The sequence below is a fragment of the Alexandromys fortis genome, unplaced genomic scaffold (genome assembly GCF_014885135.2).
Source record: "Alexandromys fortis isolate MF-2015 unplaced genomic scaffold, M_Fortis_MF-2015_v1.1 scaffold_225, whole genome shotgun sequence".
Classification (NCBI taxonomy): domain Eukaryota; kingdom Metazoa; phylum Chordata; class Mammalia; order Rodentia; family Cricetidae; genus Alexandromys; species Alexandromys fortis.
This window is the reverse complement of record NW_026068119.1, coordinates 200,327-216,725: the sequence shown is the minus strand read 5'-3', so window position 1 is coordinate 216,725 and position 16,399 is coordinate 200,327. Positions and strand designations below refer to the sequence as shown.

Sequence of the window (16,399 nt, the reverse complement as noted above, 5' to 3'; positions counted from 1 at the left end):
TTGTACTTTGGTGGTAGAATGAGGTGGAGAGGAGCTTCCTACATCTTAGATTTTTTGTGTTTTATTTTTTAATAGTTAAAAAAGAGTATGTCTGTAAAACATTCATTATTTAAAAATAGGAGGAACACAAATGTTATTTTTTAAACCCCAGACAATATCTTACCCATCTATACAGATCTTCCCAGGCCTCTAAACTGTGGCCTCCCAGTCCTGACTTCTGTTTTCAGCTACCAAATGCTGGGAGTACCCTGGACACACGGTGGGGACTAATTAGCACCATCAGGATTTTGTAGTGTTAGGATTCGGGGCTGGCTCCACGTTGGGTGTGTGAGGACCCCTGGAGTCATCAGGATGCCTGGCACAATTATCCCCCACCCCCCAGATAAGTGGGCGTTATGCTCTTAAGTGTCCAGGTCCCTGAAATGGTCCTCAGGAAGTATTGCTCTGGCCGTAATGGATTCTTCAAGGAATGGATGAGCTGACCTGGAATGTCCACATCTATCTCCATTACTCCCTTTCAAGGGGTCAGAAGAGAGTGCTTCAGGGTCTGTGTAGGGACTTTGAATTGACCTTGTTGAGCATGTTGGAATGACTAGATTGTCTGTAGTTCCTGTGACCAGTCTAGCAAGCACCAGCCCCGCGTGGCTCCTGAGAAGTTGGAGCTCAGGCTGTCTAGCTAAGTCTGAGTTGCTTAGGCAGGATGGGCAGGGCAGGGGTAAAGTTGGGGACTGTGCTGTGACAGATGCAACCTGGCCTCAAAGCCTCACAGCCTCCACTGAAGCTGCTGGATCCAGCCAGCTGGGTGCTTTGGTAGCAGCAGCATCTTTGATGAACACAGTGAAGCTCATTTGCTTGTGCTTTCCTCCCCGCTCTCACAGAAGCAGACACAGGGCACAAGGGTCACTAGAAATACGGTTGAATGACTATGGAACAGAGTCCCCAAGGGCCATCACACCAATAAGATGTGGCCCCTGGCATGGCTGGGCACATCTCAACAATAGAATACATTCATACTGGCACCTTGTATCCTTATTTGTTAAACCCTCCTATCAGAGTCTAGCTAATCAAAGAACACTCCCTCAAATGTTTATGAGTGCCCAGAACTCACTGGGGACTTCATTTCTGGCAGGTTTTCTGGGAAATCTTGAGCCATAGTTGGACTAGTAGATTGAATGCCACAGGGAAGTGTTGTACAAGTAGCTTTAGGAGCCATGTAAGGACTTAGGTCTGCATCCAAGCTGAGGTGGTACCTTTGGACAACAATGGGAACATTTATTTATACCTCCTCATCCGATGGGGAAGCCAGCAGCCATGCATGGCTACTAAACACTTGTAACACATTCAGTGCAACAGAAGATGGGGACTTGTAATTTCGTTTTAATTAAATTAAATTCTTACTTGTGGATAATAAATGGCATATCAGATAATGTCGCTTTAGAAAGTGTCTCAAGACTGTGGTTCATGAAAGAACTCATTTGAAGGAATGGCTGCCCATTTCCTGGGAGAACCAAGAACAGTGAATTTGAGATCCCTTTGAAAAAGGCACACTTCAGGCTGGAGAGATGGCTTAAGAGTACTTCCTGCTCTTTCAGGGGACCTGGTTTGGTTCCCAGCACCTACATGATGGTTTCTCAACTGCTTGTAATTCTAGTTCTGGAGGGTCTGATGCCCCCTTCGCATCTCCACAGGCTCCTTACATGGTATATATATATATATATATATACATATACATACTCAAGCACACACACATACACATAAAATAAAAGAAATAAATATTTAAAGAGAAGAAAAGTTTGAAGTAAATGACAGTAACGCCCATTTACATATCTTTGGTTTGGGCACAAGTCTCCGAAAAGCTTTGGGGCTCCAAGAGAGTCTAGTTGCTAGCCCTGGGAATCTGTCTGAACCATGTATCTAGTTCAGTTTTGTCATCTCCTTAGCCATGTGACCTTGGACTTGTTCCCTTTCCAACCTTGGCACGGTCTCAGATGCCCAAATTCCTCTACATCTGAGAACCAGCACTGCCCACCCAACAGAAGGTACCCTGGCAGGGGAGGGCTATCCAGCTGGGCACCGTTGACCTGGCTTACACTGGCCCAGCCAAGGCAGAGAGTAAGGCTACAGTGAGGAGCTGGGAAATGGATAGGGGACAAGGAGGAACCATGTGTTTATTGCAGGTCTTGATTTCTCCTAGCCAGTCTGGGGTACAGCTAGGGCTCACTCTGAAGTCAGAGATGGCCCTGGAGGGTCTTGAGGGAACTTTGGTGCCACAATCCAGGTCTCCATTCATTATCTGCTCTTTTTTAGGGTTGTCCCTGAAGGCATGACATAGATATTTATTGAAAGTGAATCATTCTCCATGTGCTTTGGATGGGTAGAAATTTTATCCCTTTCTCTCACTGGGCACATGGGTGGGGACACCAATATCTCAGCTCCTGAGCTGTAGAATGTTTCTAAGAGTCTGTACTCTACCTCAGAAGTGTTCCCTAGACAGTCCACTCAAACACTCAGTGTTCCCTTTAGTAAAGTTCAACACATATTTCTAGAGACAATGGAAGAAACTTCTGGAGATATCACAACAGGTGTTTTTGCCATCCTCTGGCTGTGTGACCGTGAGGAAATTATTTAACTTCTCTGGGCCTCAGTCTGTTAATGTGTCAACTGCAGATAAGGACAGCACTTGCTTTATTCAGTTATTATTTCAGCGAAGGGCAGGACAAAGGATGTCTGTAGAACACTCAGAACAGTATCTGGCACAAGGTGACTCCCATTGTTAGTGTTCTCGTTGCCATTTGATGTGCTCGTAACCTGGGATGGAGACAGCCATCACTTCTGAATCACAGGCACCACCAGTTTAAAATCAGAAGGGTATACAGTACATCAACTTGCTCTGAGAGGTGGTAGGCGATCAAGATAAATGGCTGGAAGAAGTTGGACCTGGCTACATTAACTCTAAGAGTCCAGCTAGGCTCATCTCATAGCAGCCATACGTGGAGGGGCTTTGGTAGCTCATTGCAGCCCACTTTGGATGCCTTTCTGACTGGTTGGGCCAGACTGGACTATTGTGCAGTGATCCACAGGCTGGCCTCTCTCTCTTGCTCACTTGTTCACTTGCTAGCTAACTTTCCATCTCTTCTCTCTCAAATGATTCAACCTAGCATCTCCAGCTAGGAATCTTGAAGTGTCAGTGCAGGCCCTGCAAGGTGCACCCTGTTCCTCACTGTTCCTCAGATTTAGATAAGGAAAGAGACTCAGCCAAGGTCACAGAAACCATGAGGCTTAGAGCAAGCACTATACCCTGGAGCCCCTGTCATCAGAGACCAAGATAGGTGTCTGCCACAGGCTGCTGGTGCTCCTGATTGCCCCCAGGGGTTCATAGTGGCATTCTCTCTGTTGAGGCTGGCGTTCTTCCAAACATACTCCCAGCTTCAGGGGCTCCCTTCCCCAAGGACTGGCTCTCCTTCTGGCTCTGTGCAGAACCCCCTCCCACGCCCGCCCTGCTCCCATCTGCCTGCCTCACCTCCTCTGTGCTAGAGCATGGCTGCCTTCCACTCAAACCACCTGGCAGGGCTGGGATTGGACCAGGTGGAGCTGATCAAGACTGCCTGTGCCCTTGGCCTTCTCCTGCCTCAAGGCTAGTAGCAGGCAATCAATGCCCCAGGACCACAAGTGCCCAGTTCCTTCCGACTGACCAACTGGCTGTCCTGGTGCAGACTTGAGGGGTCAGCTTCACCTTTGGCTCCTCTGCTAGGCCTAATCTGGGCCCCAAGGGAACTTGACAGCCTCGCAGACCACTCCTCCAAGGTCCCCTCTCCAAACCAGGGAATCTTAGTTTCCTTGTCAAGGGAGGATGGTGGTGGTGGGTGTAAATACTTCAGTTCATAAATATGGTTGATGGAAGGCTCCACCAGGGGGTCCAGGAGCCTGCATAGAACCATGTGTGGATGCAGGAGGAGCTCGGGAAGGGGGTGATATGGCATTATTTATACATACAACCCATAGATATACAGAAGCATCCCCAGCTATCTGCTCAAACAAAACAAAGAGACCTTCATCTATGCCCTCAGTGTACTGATAAGTCTCTCCCCTCCTGAAGCCTCAACGATCTTGTCTGTGAAATGGGGACAGAGATCAAAGCTTTTCATCTTATTAGTGAGCCTGTAGATCTAGCAGAATCAAGGTCATGAATGTGCCACACAAAAAACCAAATGCCCACTCTGTCAAGCCTGTGCCAGGCACCTGGAAAGCCCATGTAGATTAAGAATCAAACCTTTACTTTAAATGGTCACATAATAGAAGGGGCAAGGGTAGAGATCCAGATCCCAGAACTATGGATGGGGGTGTATGTGCAGGTGGTATCTGCAGGATGCGGCCAAAACCCTTGTGGAGAGCTAGGGGAGACTGGGATGGAGACTTGATTATGTAGCAGCCCACTTTAGGCCAGAAACTCAAGGCCCCATCTGTGAAAGAAGTAGTAGCCTCCTTCAGGGTCTGGTCTTGGAGTGGCAAACATTCTGTGGGAAGGGGGAGATCCTGGCCCTGCCTACCTTGCAGCAGGAGAGTGAAGGAAGTGCGCTTGCATACTCCCATACCTTCCTTCCCTGAGCCCTTGGCCAGAGCTCCGACAGGGAGCTCCTGCCTGCCTGTCCTGCCCAGGTGAGGCACCAAGACCCTGACCCCGGACCCTGCCTTCTGCCTCTCCCTGTTGGCTGAATCACTAAGCCCCATAGTGGCTCACAGGAGAGGGAGACCAGGTCATAGAGAGAGGAGCATGTCTTCCTGGGCTCCAGAGATGATGCCAGTGGCTCCACATCCTGGAATAGCAGAGCTGGAGCCTTCAACCCCAAGAACACCGAGCTTCCCCATCACAGAAACCCTCTGGCCAAGGTCACACAGGTGAGGAGAGGAAGGCAGCTGTTGGCAGAGATAAAGGACTTGTTCAATGTGCCTCTGCTACTTGCGGGTGGCACTGTCCATGCCAGTAGGGTCAGCTGGGCAGCTATGTGGGCGTGCAGAGAACAGTGTAGGAACATGTGAGGGGGAGGATGATACAGTGCAGGGAGGCAGGGGGAGGGGTTGCCTCGAAGCCCTGGGAAGGTGTGTGCGCAGGGGCTAGACTCTTGGCCCAGGCCTGGCGCCCCTGGCTATGCCTGCCTGGAGCCCCAGCCCACAGCCCGCAGCCCCCAGCGGCCTTGTTCCCTAGACACAAATGCGCGTGCGCGCGGGATGCTAGGTGCAGGGTGCGGGTGCGGGTGCGGGGCGCTGCCCGCCAGCTCTGAGGCCCCAGGGTGACGCGCACCCATACTGCCGCAAGGACAGGCAGGCAAGGCCCTTAAGGATCAGGTGCCTTGGGGCAGGATCCTGCGTACCCCCCACCTGCCGCCGCGCCACCTGCTGGGCCGCTCTCTCGCCCCCGCCTGCTAACGCGCCCACCCCTTCCGCGCCCGCCTGTGCGCCCCGGGCACCACTTACCCCGGCATGCACACAGCCGCCACTGCGGCCTCTGCTCTGGCTGTCGCTGTTGCTGCGGGAGGGCGCCTGGCGGGCAACAATCCGCTCCAAGGACGGAAGGGCCCGGGCACGCGGCGGCCTGACCAGCAGTGCGGAGCAGGACCCTCCGCAGCAGGCGAGGGCTGTGGCCGAGTGCTCCCCACGCTCCGCACCAGAGGCGGCGACGCTGTGCGCCCGCTCAACTCCAGCCGCAGCTCTAAGCACGAAGGGAGGGAGGAAGGGGTGGGGGAGGGAGGGAGCTGGTGGTGGTGGTGGTGGTATTGGTGTTAGTGGTGGTGTTGGTGGTGGTGGTGGTGTTGGTGCTGGTGGTAGTGGTGGATGGTGGAGGAGGAGGAGGAGGAGGAGGAGGAGGAGGAGGAGGAGGAGGAGGAGGAGGAGGAGGAGGAGGAGGTGGTGGTAGTGGAGGAGGAGGTGTTGGTGGTGTTGGTGGTGGTGATGGTGCTAGAAGAGGAGGAGGAGGAAGAGGAGGAGGAGGAAGAGGAGGAGGAGGAAGAGGGGGAGGAGGAGGAGGAGCGGATGGAGAGGCAGTGCACTGGCGAACAGGCTCTGGGGACAAGGTGCTCCTGAGCCTTGCGCCCGGTGTGCGCCCTTCTGTCCCCAGGATGTGAGGGAATGCCAGCACTTCCTAGCCTGGCATGGCCCTCCAAGGACACTGGCAGAATAGCGATGGGCGTGGTTGGAAAGTGGGGCTGATAAACTGCTGGTGAAGAAAGCCCCCGCATATGACTGGACAGCACCTCTCAAGACCCTCTACCCTTGGAGTTTGGAGCTGATTTGTAGCTTGGGGTCTCCGGGCTCTTGGTGGGCTCCTGTGGTTGATGGTTGTCTGAAACCGCCTGGTAAGCATTGGGAGTGCAGGCATTCAAACACATTTCCCCAGAGGGAAGCTAGAGCTTATAACAGATTTTTTCAGTCTGTGACCCCTAAAGGTTATCAAGCGACAACCATTTTCCAGGATAAAGTAGACACCTAAACACAGATATAGGGGATACCCTAGAGCAGACACCCACATGTACCCCCTAACACCCATGCACACCAGTGAGGGTAGTTACCCTTTTGTGCCCCTGGACCTAAAGAGGGGAGCTGCACCTGTCACTGGTCTTTGTAGCACTGAGCTTTCCAGTGGCTGGGACAGCAGAAGCTGACCCTAGATCCTACCTTGCTTTGGTCTGTGAACAGGTGTAGGGGCTGAGGCGAAGGCTATGGGCCAAACCTTGGGGTCACTCCACCTGCTGAAGAGAGGGAGGGAGAAACCTAAACACACAGCGCACCAAGGGAGCCTATGTACCAGGCAGAGTTGGGTGATGGGGATGCAATGGTGTCTGCTGAAAGGGAGTGGCTGCCAGACAGTGATTCTTCAGATCTTTGGGATAAGGGATATGGGGGAACCATTGACGGGGAATGACTTGGTTCTGGAGTTCAGAGAAAGCAGTTTTTGAGGAGCTGCCACTGTGTAAGACACGTATCTAAAGCACAGGAAGGCACTGCTGTGGTGGAACCAGGGAAGGTCACACCCCTATAGTCAGCCCCTCCCCCAGAAGCATCTAGTTCTGTCGAAAAGCCAGGGCCAATACTGACACTTCTCAGCATAGGCAGACTACTTGCACACTCACATATACATTCATACAGCTACCCCACACTCACAACATGAGCACACACACATTCATAGCCGCTTCACACTCACCAGCATGCTTACTACACAGCCATTCCACACTCAGCCAGTGCGAACACTCATATTCGTACCTACCCTGTACCCAGTACCCTGTACCCAGTGTCCACATTCACTTGCTCACTTACACTCCCCCCATATGCTCATTCGTGTGCTCACTTGCACACACTCACCCAACATACATTTCTACTCATTCACACCATCCCGCAGTCACCAAAATGGATACTCATGTGCTCGTCCAAACCCATACACACTCACGTTCAGCAGCATGCACATGCTCACCACTTCCTACACTCACCCCACGTGTACACTCAGGTGCTTGCCTCCATCCCACAGTCACCCAACATATACACTCTCTCATTCACACCTAGCCACGTTCACTAAACATACAGTCATTTACAGGCATCCACAGTTGCCAACATGTACACTCACATACTCATGCCATCCCACATTCAGTCCACATTCACCAACATGCACACTCATATGCTCACGCTCAGCCCCCCCACACGACATGTACATTCAAGTGCTCACCCACACCACAAGCACCCAACATACATATTTGTAAGCTCACCCAACTCCTCATTCATCCAACACATATCTTCACATGTTCACCCCCACGCCCCCATGCTCATGCAATTCACACATGTGCTCAGTCACACACCATACCCTCACACTCATTAAACACTACTCACATGTTCACCCGTATCTACATTTGTGCACTCATACATGGCACATGCTCACTCACACTCACAGAAGGTCACTTACACATATTTCCTCACACTCATATAAGCTAGCCTGCATTCATTCATCCACACATGCCTATTGATTCACAAAATCACTCATCATCATTATCATCATCATCATCTCTTTCTCTCTCTCTCTCTCTTACACACACACAGGGGGGGTATTCACACATGAGTACTTAGACAGTTACTTTCCACACTAATTAATGCTCACTCACTTTCCCTCACACTCCTGTTCACATGTTTGCTCACACACTACACTGTCCCCATTTCCCCTTTCTTCTGTCTATCCTCCAGGTGAGAGCTCCCCCCACCCCCAGCACAGTGTCATTGGCTCTACTGGAGGATCCATGGCTGTCTTGGAACTTGGGCATGGTTGGAATCAGCAGCTGGTTCCTTAGGGACTGGGTAGACTTCAGAGCCCCCAGTACACTTCCTGATTTCCATTGCCTAGAACAGGGGGACTAAGAGTGGAATCAGCCCCAGCTTCCCTGAAGGGCAACTCTGGGCTGCAGGCCACTTTCCAGTTGCTCTTCTTTATCACCCACATTCTCCATAAACAAGTGGAGGCTTGTGGGGGTCTTGATAAATCACCTAGAGAAAGTTAGCAAATGTGTCAAATGAGGGCAGAGGAGTGGCAAGCACAGGAACATGGCCTCCCTCCCCAACGATCCCCAGACTGGGTCTCCTTTGTGGCCTTTCACAATGTGGGAAGATCCCTGGTATCACTGTCCTTCTGTGCCAGTCTTGAGGGCCCTGGGTCCAGAGTGAGAAGAGGGGGGATCCAGTTGTTAGTGACCTTTGCTAGAAAGTTCTTTCTTACACCAAGCCCTGCCCCAGTTCCCTACATTGGAAATCCTTAGGGAGACAGATCCAGAGATGTCTATGACGGGGATAACCACTAGACGGACTCTCTGCTCCCTCCCTGTCCTTTCCCTCCTTTCCTCTTGGTCCTACCCTTACCCCCACTGTGTCTGAATCTGCCACGCCAGGACCTCGGTCCTCTCCTGTGCTTTTCATGCTACTCCTGGGCAATCTCACCTTAGCCTTAGAAATTTGCAGGAAGCAGTCAGCTGACCACCTTCCAGGCTGGTCTCCTCATGTCCAGCCCTTCTCATTTTCCTGAGTCCTCAGTCCGCTCTGTCACGACTACCAGCCACCCCCACTCTATGGACCCTGTGGCTACCCACCTTGCTTCCTTTTGGCCTCCAGGTCATGTCCCCTGCTTGTTCAACTTCACTTCTGCCACTTAGTGTGATTGGCACAACCTCCTCTGGAATGGCAGTTTCTTGGTCAGGTCCAGAGGCCCTGGTCCCTTTGGTAGACACTGACCTATCCATCCCTTTTCATGTCTACTCTTCCCAGGCTAACATCACAGCTCGTCTCCAATGTTCCAGGATCAGTATTCACCTGCAGCCATGGAGCAGATTGACAGGAACCCAGAGAGTCATCCGGGCTGATTGCCATTGCTGGAATGGGCTTTATTTGAAACTAAGGTCATTGCAGATGTGACTAAGTGAAGAATGGTGAGCTGAGAAGATGTTCTCTGGTGCTTTAGGCAGGCCCCATGTACAATGACAGTATCCTAAGACAAGCAGAGAGAAATTCCCAACACATATAGAAATAAGGGACTGTGAACAAAAGAGGCTTAGTGAAGTAACCACAAGACAAGGAGTTACCAGGAGCTGCAAGAGGCACGACCTTATCAGGAAGTACCACCCTGCCAACATGAACCCTGAACCATAAAAGAATAAATAATACTGTTTTTCATCAGCTGCAATAATTGTCACAGAAGTCCAAGGATCCTCATATAAACCCCAACTTAGTTATCAAGGAGAGTCTTCTTTCAAAGTATTGTCCACTGCATAACCCGCCACCTCCCAGCCTGCTTAGCCTCAATAGATCCCACACTTGGTACTTTTGAAAAGCTCTGATCAGCTATGTTTTGTGTGTGTGCATATGTGTGTGGGTTGCATACACATATGCACACAATGACACCACTTCTCTTGAGCAGGGACAGCTCACTATCTAGGGCACTGCCCTCTTCCCTAGTCGCTCCTTGTGCAGTGGGCACCGGGGCCCTTCATCACCAGGCTACCTTGGATTCTATGGGTCCCCAAGGGAAACAAGGGCTCTACCTTATGTATCCAGAATAGAATCTTTACCTCTTCCTATGATCTTTGTTTTCCCAAGAGATCCCAGAGTGCATAGGAGAGCCTGGAACCCATGGGAAGTACCTGGAACCACACTTTCAGAGCAGCCCTGTGGCCCCCACTCCAGGTCCTTCACCTCCTCTGCTCAAGCCCTTCAAGGAGAGATCCCCCTCCCAGGGGCCCTGTTTCCATCTAGGCCCTGGTCCAGGATACCTGGCCAACTGCCTCTTCTACAAGATCTGACTTGTTTAAACCTAAGCAGTGGATTTGGCTTAGGCTCCAGCTGGGACCCACTGAATGCAGAAGGCACCTGACCTGTAGTTAGTGCTCAGAAAAATTCCTTATCCTAGACCCATGCCAAGGCCACTCCTTGGCAGCTACCTTGTTCATAGAATAGCTGTTTCTAATGGCACACATTCCTATGTACTCTGTGTATGTACTTCTACATGCTCATCTATTTGTATCTATTTGTGTGTTTCTCTCTATGCAGTGCATGAATGGGTATGCCTGTGTAGATATGTTTATTTTATATGTGTGCATGTGCACATGTGTGTCTATATTATGTATCATTAATGTGTGTTTGCTTGAGTTTCTATGTACATTATGTACATGTGCTTCTGTCTTCATACATAGACTTGTATGTGCATATGTGCTTGTGTATATATTTGTGTATACTTGTGTATGTGTTAATTTGTGTCTGTGTGCATGTGTGTTTCTGTGCATGTATGTTCGTATATGTTTGCACGTATTCATGTAAGCTTGTATCCTTGTGTGTGCATCTATGTATTTATGTCTCAGTGTGTTCATAAGTGCACACATGAGTGTTTGCCAGTCTTATGGCTGCCCAGCTGGCCTTTGCTTGGAATCACATATGAACATGCCCACTGCCTTTGGTAGCTCTGGTGCCCGCAGCCCCTTTCCCCTATTGTCTCCCATTCAGCACATTGGACTGCTTTGGTGTCATGAGCACTCTGCAATGTACTCTTCCTTTCACTCCTCATTTAGTCTGTCCCAAAGTCCAGGAACTCATACTCAAACAAATGTTGGGCTGGAACTTGTCTTCTATGCTCTGCATAATCCACCACCATGGGGCTACCTATGACCAAAGCCAATGCCCAGAATATAATCTACTTTCCAACCTAACGAAAATTGAGGTAGGGGCTGCTGGGTCCCAGGGTCTATTTTAATACAATTGTAGGTTTTTTAGACTGAGTCGCATGTAGCTAAGGTCAGCTGTGAACTTCTGATTCTTTTACCTCTGCCTCCCAAGTGCTAGGATTAGAGAGTGCACCCCCGTACCTGGTTTCATTGTGATTTTTTTCAGATCATTATCTGGTAATTTGAAATGCATTCAATAGTAAAGTGAGGTTGAAGAATTTAAATACACATAATGGAAGATTTATTTATTTTTATCTTATGGGTATGTGTGTGTTCAAGTGTATGTACGTGCACCATGCATAAGCCTGGTGCCCATGCAAGAGGGCATTTGGTGCCTAGAAGAAGGAATTTGGATCCCCTGTTTGTAAGATACCAATTTGTGTTCTGGGAACCAAACCTGGGTCCTCTGCAAGAGCAGCAAATGCTCATAACTGCAGAGCCATCTCTCCAGTCCCAAGGCAAAGGAATTTATCCCTGTGACCAAGACCAAGTGCTATGAAGATGGAGTCCATCTTTAACTATGACAGCCCAGCTTCATGGGCTCCTCTCTGGGGCCTTACAGCCTTTGGTCTATACAGTGAGGAGCTGTCTGTGGAATCCTTTCTCTGAACTTAACACCTATGTAACACTTGTCTCCTGAGCTGCTGGTGGTGCCCTACTGGGCCCCTCATCTGAGATCTGCAGAGGATAGCTTTGTAAACTTTACTGAAATGAGAGAAAGTCAAATGAGAAAAAAGGTGAGTAGCCAGGGAGAGAGGCAGGAAGGGAAAAGCGACGCAGTGTGGGGACCTGTTGAGGTGAATCCTGCCCCCAGAATATACCCCAGAGAAACACACTGAGGACTTCATCTTTCTGTCTCTACCAGGGCTCATTGCTGTCTGCCCCTCCTTCCCACCAGCACAGGGACCGGGCTGAGGCCCTGACTCCTGGCCCTGGGCCAGTGCCCTTGCCCTGTGTCTGCCCAGCTCAGCAGAGATTGCCAGGCTGTGGAGCACATGCCCCAGAATAGTGCTATGATGCTGCTCGGTGACATTCTATCGCTGGGCCACCACACTGAGTGGTGCCTCCCATCCCCAAAAGGAGAAACCTGGGGACACTTGGTGCCTTGGTTGCCAGGCCAGGCATAAGAGTATGGCTGTGTGTGAGAAACCACAGACAGTGCCTCTGGGTGAACCCCTTATGGTCTGTCACTCACTCTGGCCTTGGCTGCTCTATTTTTGCTGCCTGGCTGTCACTGCATAGGGAAGCTCCAGTTCCCATGACCTGAGCAGGAGGCCTTGTGCTTAGCATGGGCTCCCTTCAGCCCTCAGGGGCTTCTGTTTCTTTTCAGGGCAGCTTGTATTCCCAGTGGGTTTGCCTTCCTGAACCCAAACTAGAGCCTCCATCATGATCCAGCTGCAGCCTGTTCTCAGCTCTCAGGGACCCATGGGGTGCTGAATGGGAGGGCAAGCCAGACGGGCCCAAGTAGCTGTACCAGTATACTGCCTGATGCCAAGGGCTCCTCCCCTCTGTCCTTTCCTAGTGTCAGCACAGGTACTAGTCACTACTCAAACTGCAACGGGGCTCTGGAATTACTCTGTTCCCCTAATTCCATCTAGACAGGCATACAGGGATCTGCTGGAGTATTGAAGTTCCCCTTCTGAAGAGAGTAGGTCCTAGCTTGTTATCCCATAGCAAGAAGGTGCTTCACAAATGCTCCACACCGGGAAGGCAGATATCATCTCAGGTGTGGCCTGCTTTTTGGGTTCAGATCAAGAACAGCTGGAGCAATGGAAGGACCAAGAAAGGAGCGGGAAAGCAGACAAGACCTCAGCCTTATGTCTGGTCAATTGGTATGTGCTTTTATATCTTTGGACCTGTGGTAAGGAGGGCCTTCTTCTGAGGGCAAGGACTGGAAGGGAGCGTGAAAATGCAGAACCTCGGAGGTGGCCTGAGCAGGTCCCTCGTTTCACCTCTGTTCTCTTCTTGATGCCCAATGATGTTCCAGAGAAGTAGCACCGAGTCATATTGCACAGTGTTTCTTTAATTGAAAGACAACCAACCTCAGAAGCAGCACGCCCTCCAACTGGGTGCAACTGCTCACCAGCCCCTACCTCAGCAGGGACCCAGGGGTGAGGGGAAGGGACCTAGCCATCTTGGGGTGAAGGCACGGGCCAATGCAAACTGGTTCTAGAGGCTCTGGTGGCCTGCTGAGCCTCTTCAGGGTCTATGAAGCTTCCTGCTCCTCATCTTGGTAGCAGAGTATGGCTCCTTCCTGGACAATATGGACAGGATTCTGGGCCTCTACTTTCCAGCCTCCTCCAGGGCTGGGGGTCAAGTGCTGCGCGGGGCAATCACGGAGATAGTTGCCCACAGATTTGTTTGTGCAAGGCCTGGTCAGAGACCTATGAAGCAGTAAGCAGCCTAGGGGATGGTCAGTGTGTGTGTGTGTGTGTGTGTGTGTGTGTGTGTGTGTGTGTGTAAGAGAGAGAGAGAGACGGAGACAGAAATAGAGAGACAGACAGAGACCTAGGCAAAGAGATACAGAGCTAGAGAGATATGAACGGGGTCCAGAGATGGCAGGGGAGATATCTACTACCCTAAAAGGAAGCATGGCAGGGCTGGAGAGAAGGACTGATCTGGGAGTTAGTAGAGCCAGGTAATGCCTGGGATGTACAGGTTGTAAACTTGGGATCACCAGAGGGCGAGGGCAGCAGGTAGGGTCCAAGACAGACATTGATGAGGAAGAAGAGGAACACATGTCTGGAGAGAACAGTAGCTGTGGTAGTGTTCTGTGTCCACACTTGCTAGCTTCTCCTGCCACCGGCAGCTGGGTGTCAGAACGGACAAGAAGAAAGATATATAGGGAGTCTTTGAGTGGACATGGAAGGTGAGTGTTAAATCTCAAAAGCTGAGGGGAACGGGCGAGAGGGCCATGCCATGTGCATACGTGCAGGCTTGGGAGCTGGGGGAGGCTGAGCTGGGGCAGTGAGTTAGTGTTGGGGAACAAAGGTGTGTGTGTGTGTGTGTGTGTGGGTGTGGGTGTGGGTGTGGGTGTGGTGGGGGGCTTTGCTTCTTTGCTTCCCCTTCCCCTGTGGAACATCTATCTGGTTATGTTCCCCAGAGACTCTCACCAAGGCTACCATTGTGGCTACTACTGCCTCTACTTCTTATAATTTCCAAACTGGATGGCCAGGCGGTCAGTGACGCAGCGGAAGGTGGCTGGCTGCACTTCCCAGTAGGGCACAGGGTTGTTGAAGAGGCTGATGCCGTTATAGTAGGCCCTCTTGACTCCGAAGCCCATGGGGCAAAAGTCGTTGATGCCCACCTTGGTGATGTTGTTGGAGTGCAGATAGACCACCTGGGGGCAGAGGGGATGTGACTGGGGATTTTCATGGGGCCCAGGGCCACAGACCCCCCTTCCCACTCTGTCCCAGCCTGGGTGGGTGTTATAGGCTGGAGGTAAGATGGAGGGCAGATGTAAGAGTGGTAGGGCCTGCCTCCATATTTAACTCCATCGGTCACTTCCTAGTGTCATTTCATGCTCACCCTTTGATGGCCAGTTGGTGATGCTTCACCCAATTCAGAAGAGAACAATGACCCAAGTGTGTTAGTGGGAATTGGCTGTAATTAGAGTACTAGCGTATGATTGAACCCAGGTCAGGATGAGGGGCTCATGTGAGGTGTATAGTGAGAGGTGAGTTGCGATGGGTGGGGTGGGGGCTATGTTTGGTAGAATGAGGCTACTGTAGGAAGCAAACAGTGATCCTGATACGGTGCTTTGGTTAGGAGCTCACTGGTGTAGTAAGGTCACTGGCCAGTAGAGGGTGCTCTCAGCACGGCATGTGCTGCCCCAGGGGCGGATGAATGTGCTTTCTATCATGAATGGAGTTGACATAAAATTGAGGTCCAGAACAGGGCTGGGAAAGACCTAGTTTGCCTATGTGGCTGGAAGCTAAGTCAGAGAGGGAGGCTCCCCTTCCCAAGAGATCCCACAGATGGGAGTTAGTACTGCCTCGGTACAAACAGAGAGTGGGCACCACTCCAGTGGGGTCTGAATGAGGACCTGGGACCCAGGGAGCAATCTAGGTCCTCTTATGCTCTCTACCTGGGTCCCTTAAAAAATGGGGTCAGGGGAGGCAGGCAATTCAGAGGCTGGTGTCATGCTCCCACCCAGCCCTGGAGAGCCAGCTCTCACCTGGAGGAGTTTGAGGTCTGGGAGGCCAGCAGGCACCCGGGACAGCTTATTGTTGTCCAAATGGAGTTCCCGCAGGGTGGGCAGAAAACTCAGGCTCCCATTCTCAATCATTCGGATCTGGTTGTGGCCTAAGCCCAGCCTGAAGAGAAGTAAATTAGAAGTCATCAGAGGCTGGAGGGGAGGAGGACGCTGGAATAGAGCACAGGGACTTGGGTGCCATCCTATGAGTTGCCCCATTTACTGACGGAGCCCTGTAGCCCCCAAGGACTGTCCCAGCCTCACCTATACAGCTTGGAGTAGCGAAGTAGGTCCTCCAACTCGATAGCCTGGATTTTGTTGTGGTCCAGGTGAAGTTCATTCAGGGTCTCAGGGAGATCTATTCAGAAGAGAGCAGAGTCTGGAGCAGGTAGAAAGAAATCCCACTCTGCTCCAGGAGGGTGGCCCTGATCCAGTATACTGGACAAACCCCCTTCAATGCTCCTGGAGGTAGGGCACTGACACTCTCCTACCTTTGGGGATGCCAGTGAGCTTGGCCTCTGAGATGCGCAGGTAGTTGAGCTTCAGGCCATCAAAGGCTCCTGGTTCAAAGCCGCTGTTCTCCAGGGGATTCCCACCCATCTCTAGGAGAGAAGCCCCGTCAGCCTGGAGCCAATCAGTGGCACCCCACACCATTCTTTTCTGGGCTGGGGAGCTGCTGGTTGCTGACTCTTCCTACCTCCTCTAGAAAGCAGTTTAAGAATTTGCCCTGCTAACTAACTGAAAACTCCATCTGTTCAAGATGACTAGTTCAAAGATCTGGCACTGTTCTTGGCCTCTGGGAGTTGGGAAGCAATAGGAAAGTATCAGATAGGCATGGGAAAGTATTAGATAGGAGAGGCAGAGAAAAAGTCAGAACTTCCAGAATGTCAGGGCTTCCAATTTCTGCTGCTATGGTGGTCTGTCGCCCTTCTCCATTCTCTCTATTAGCCTGATCTTCCTGCGTCCTATA

At 51.2% G+C, this 16,399-nt stretch overlaps 2 protein-coding genes across 7 annotated transcripts in view; both read right to left on the bottom strand.

Annotated features, from left to right (window-relative positions):
- Atp2b3 (ATPase plasma membrane Ca2+ transporting 3) overlaps positions 1 to 5,645 on the bottom strand; it is a 71,220-nt gene extending 65,575 nt beyond the window's left edge. For 3 of the 6 annotated variants that reach the window (XM_050125042.1, XM_050125045.1, XM_050125044.1), the window contains exon 1: positions 5,473 to 5,642. The gene's annotated coding sequence lies outside the window, so the exon portion shown is untranslated. Of the gene's footprint in view, positions 1 to 5,472 lie in introns of all 6 variants that reach the window. The other 3 variants (XM_050125041.1, XM_050125046.1, XM_050125047.1) reach the window with 2 other exon arrangements.
- A 7,591-nt stretch (positions 5,646 to 13,236) lies between these two features.
- Positions 13,237 to 16,399, bottom strand: part of Bgn (biglycan) — a 12,559-nt gene continuing 9,396 nt past the window's right edge. The window contains exons 5-8 of the mRNA XM_050125025.1: positions 15,921 to 16,031; positions 15,694 to 15,787; positions 15,412 to 15,550; positions 13,237 to 14,574 (exon numbers count right to left, since the gene is read on the bottom strand). Of these exons, the coding sequence (XP_049980982.1) occupies positions 14,377 to 14,574; positions 15,412 to 15,550; positions 15,694 to 15,787; positions 15,921 to 16,031 (542 nt within the window). The 3' untranslated portion in view covers positions 13,237 to 14,376. The remainder of the gene's footprint in view (positions 14,575 to 15,411; positions 15,551 to 15,693; positions 15,788 to 15,920; positions 16,032 to 16,399) is intronic.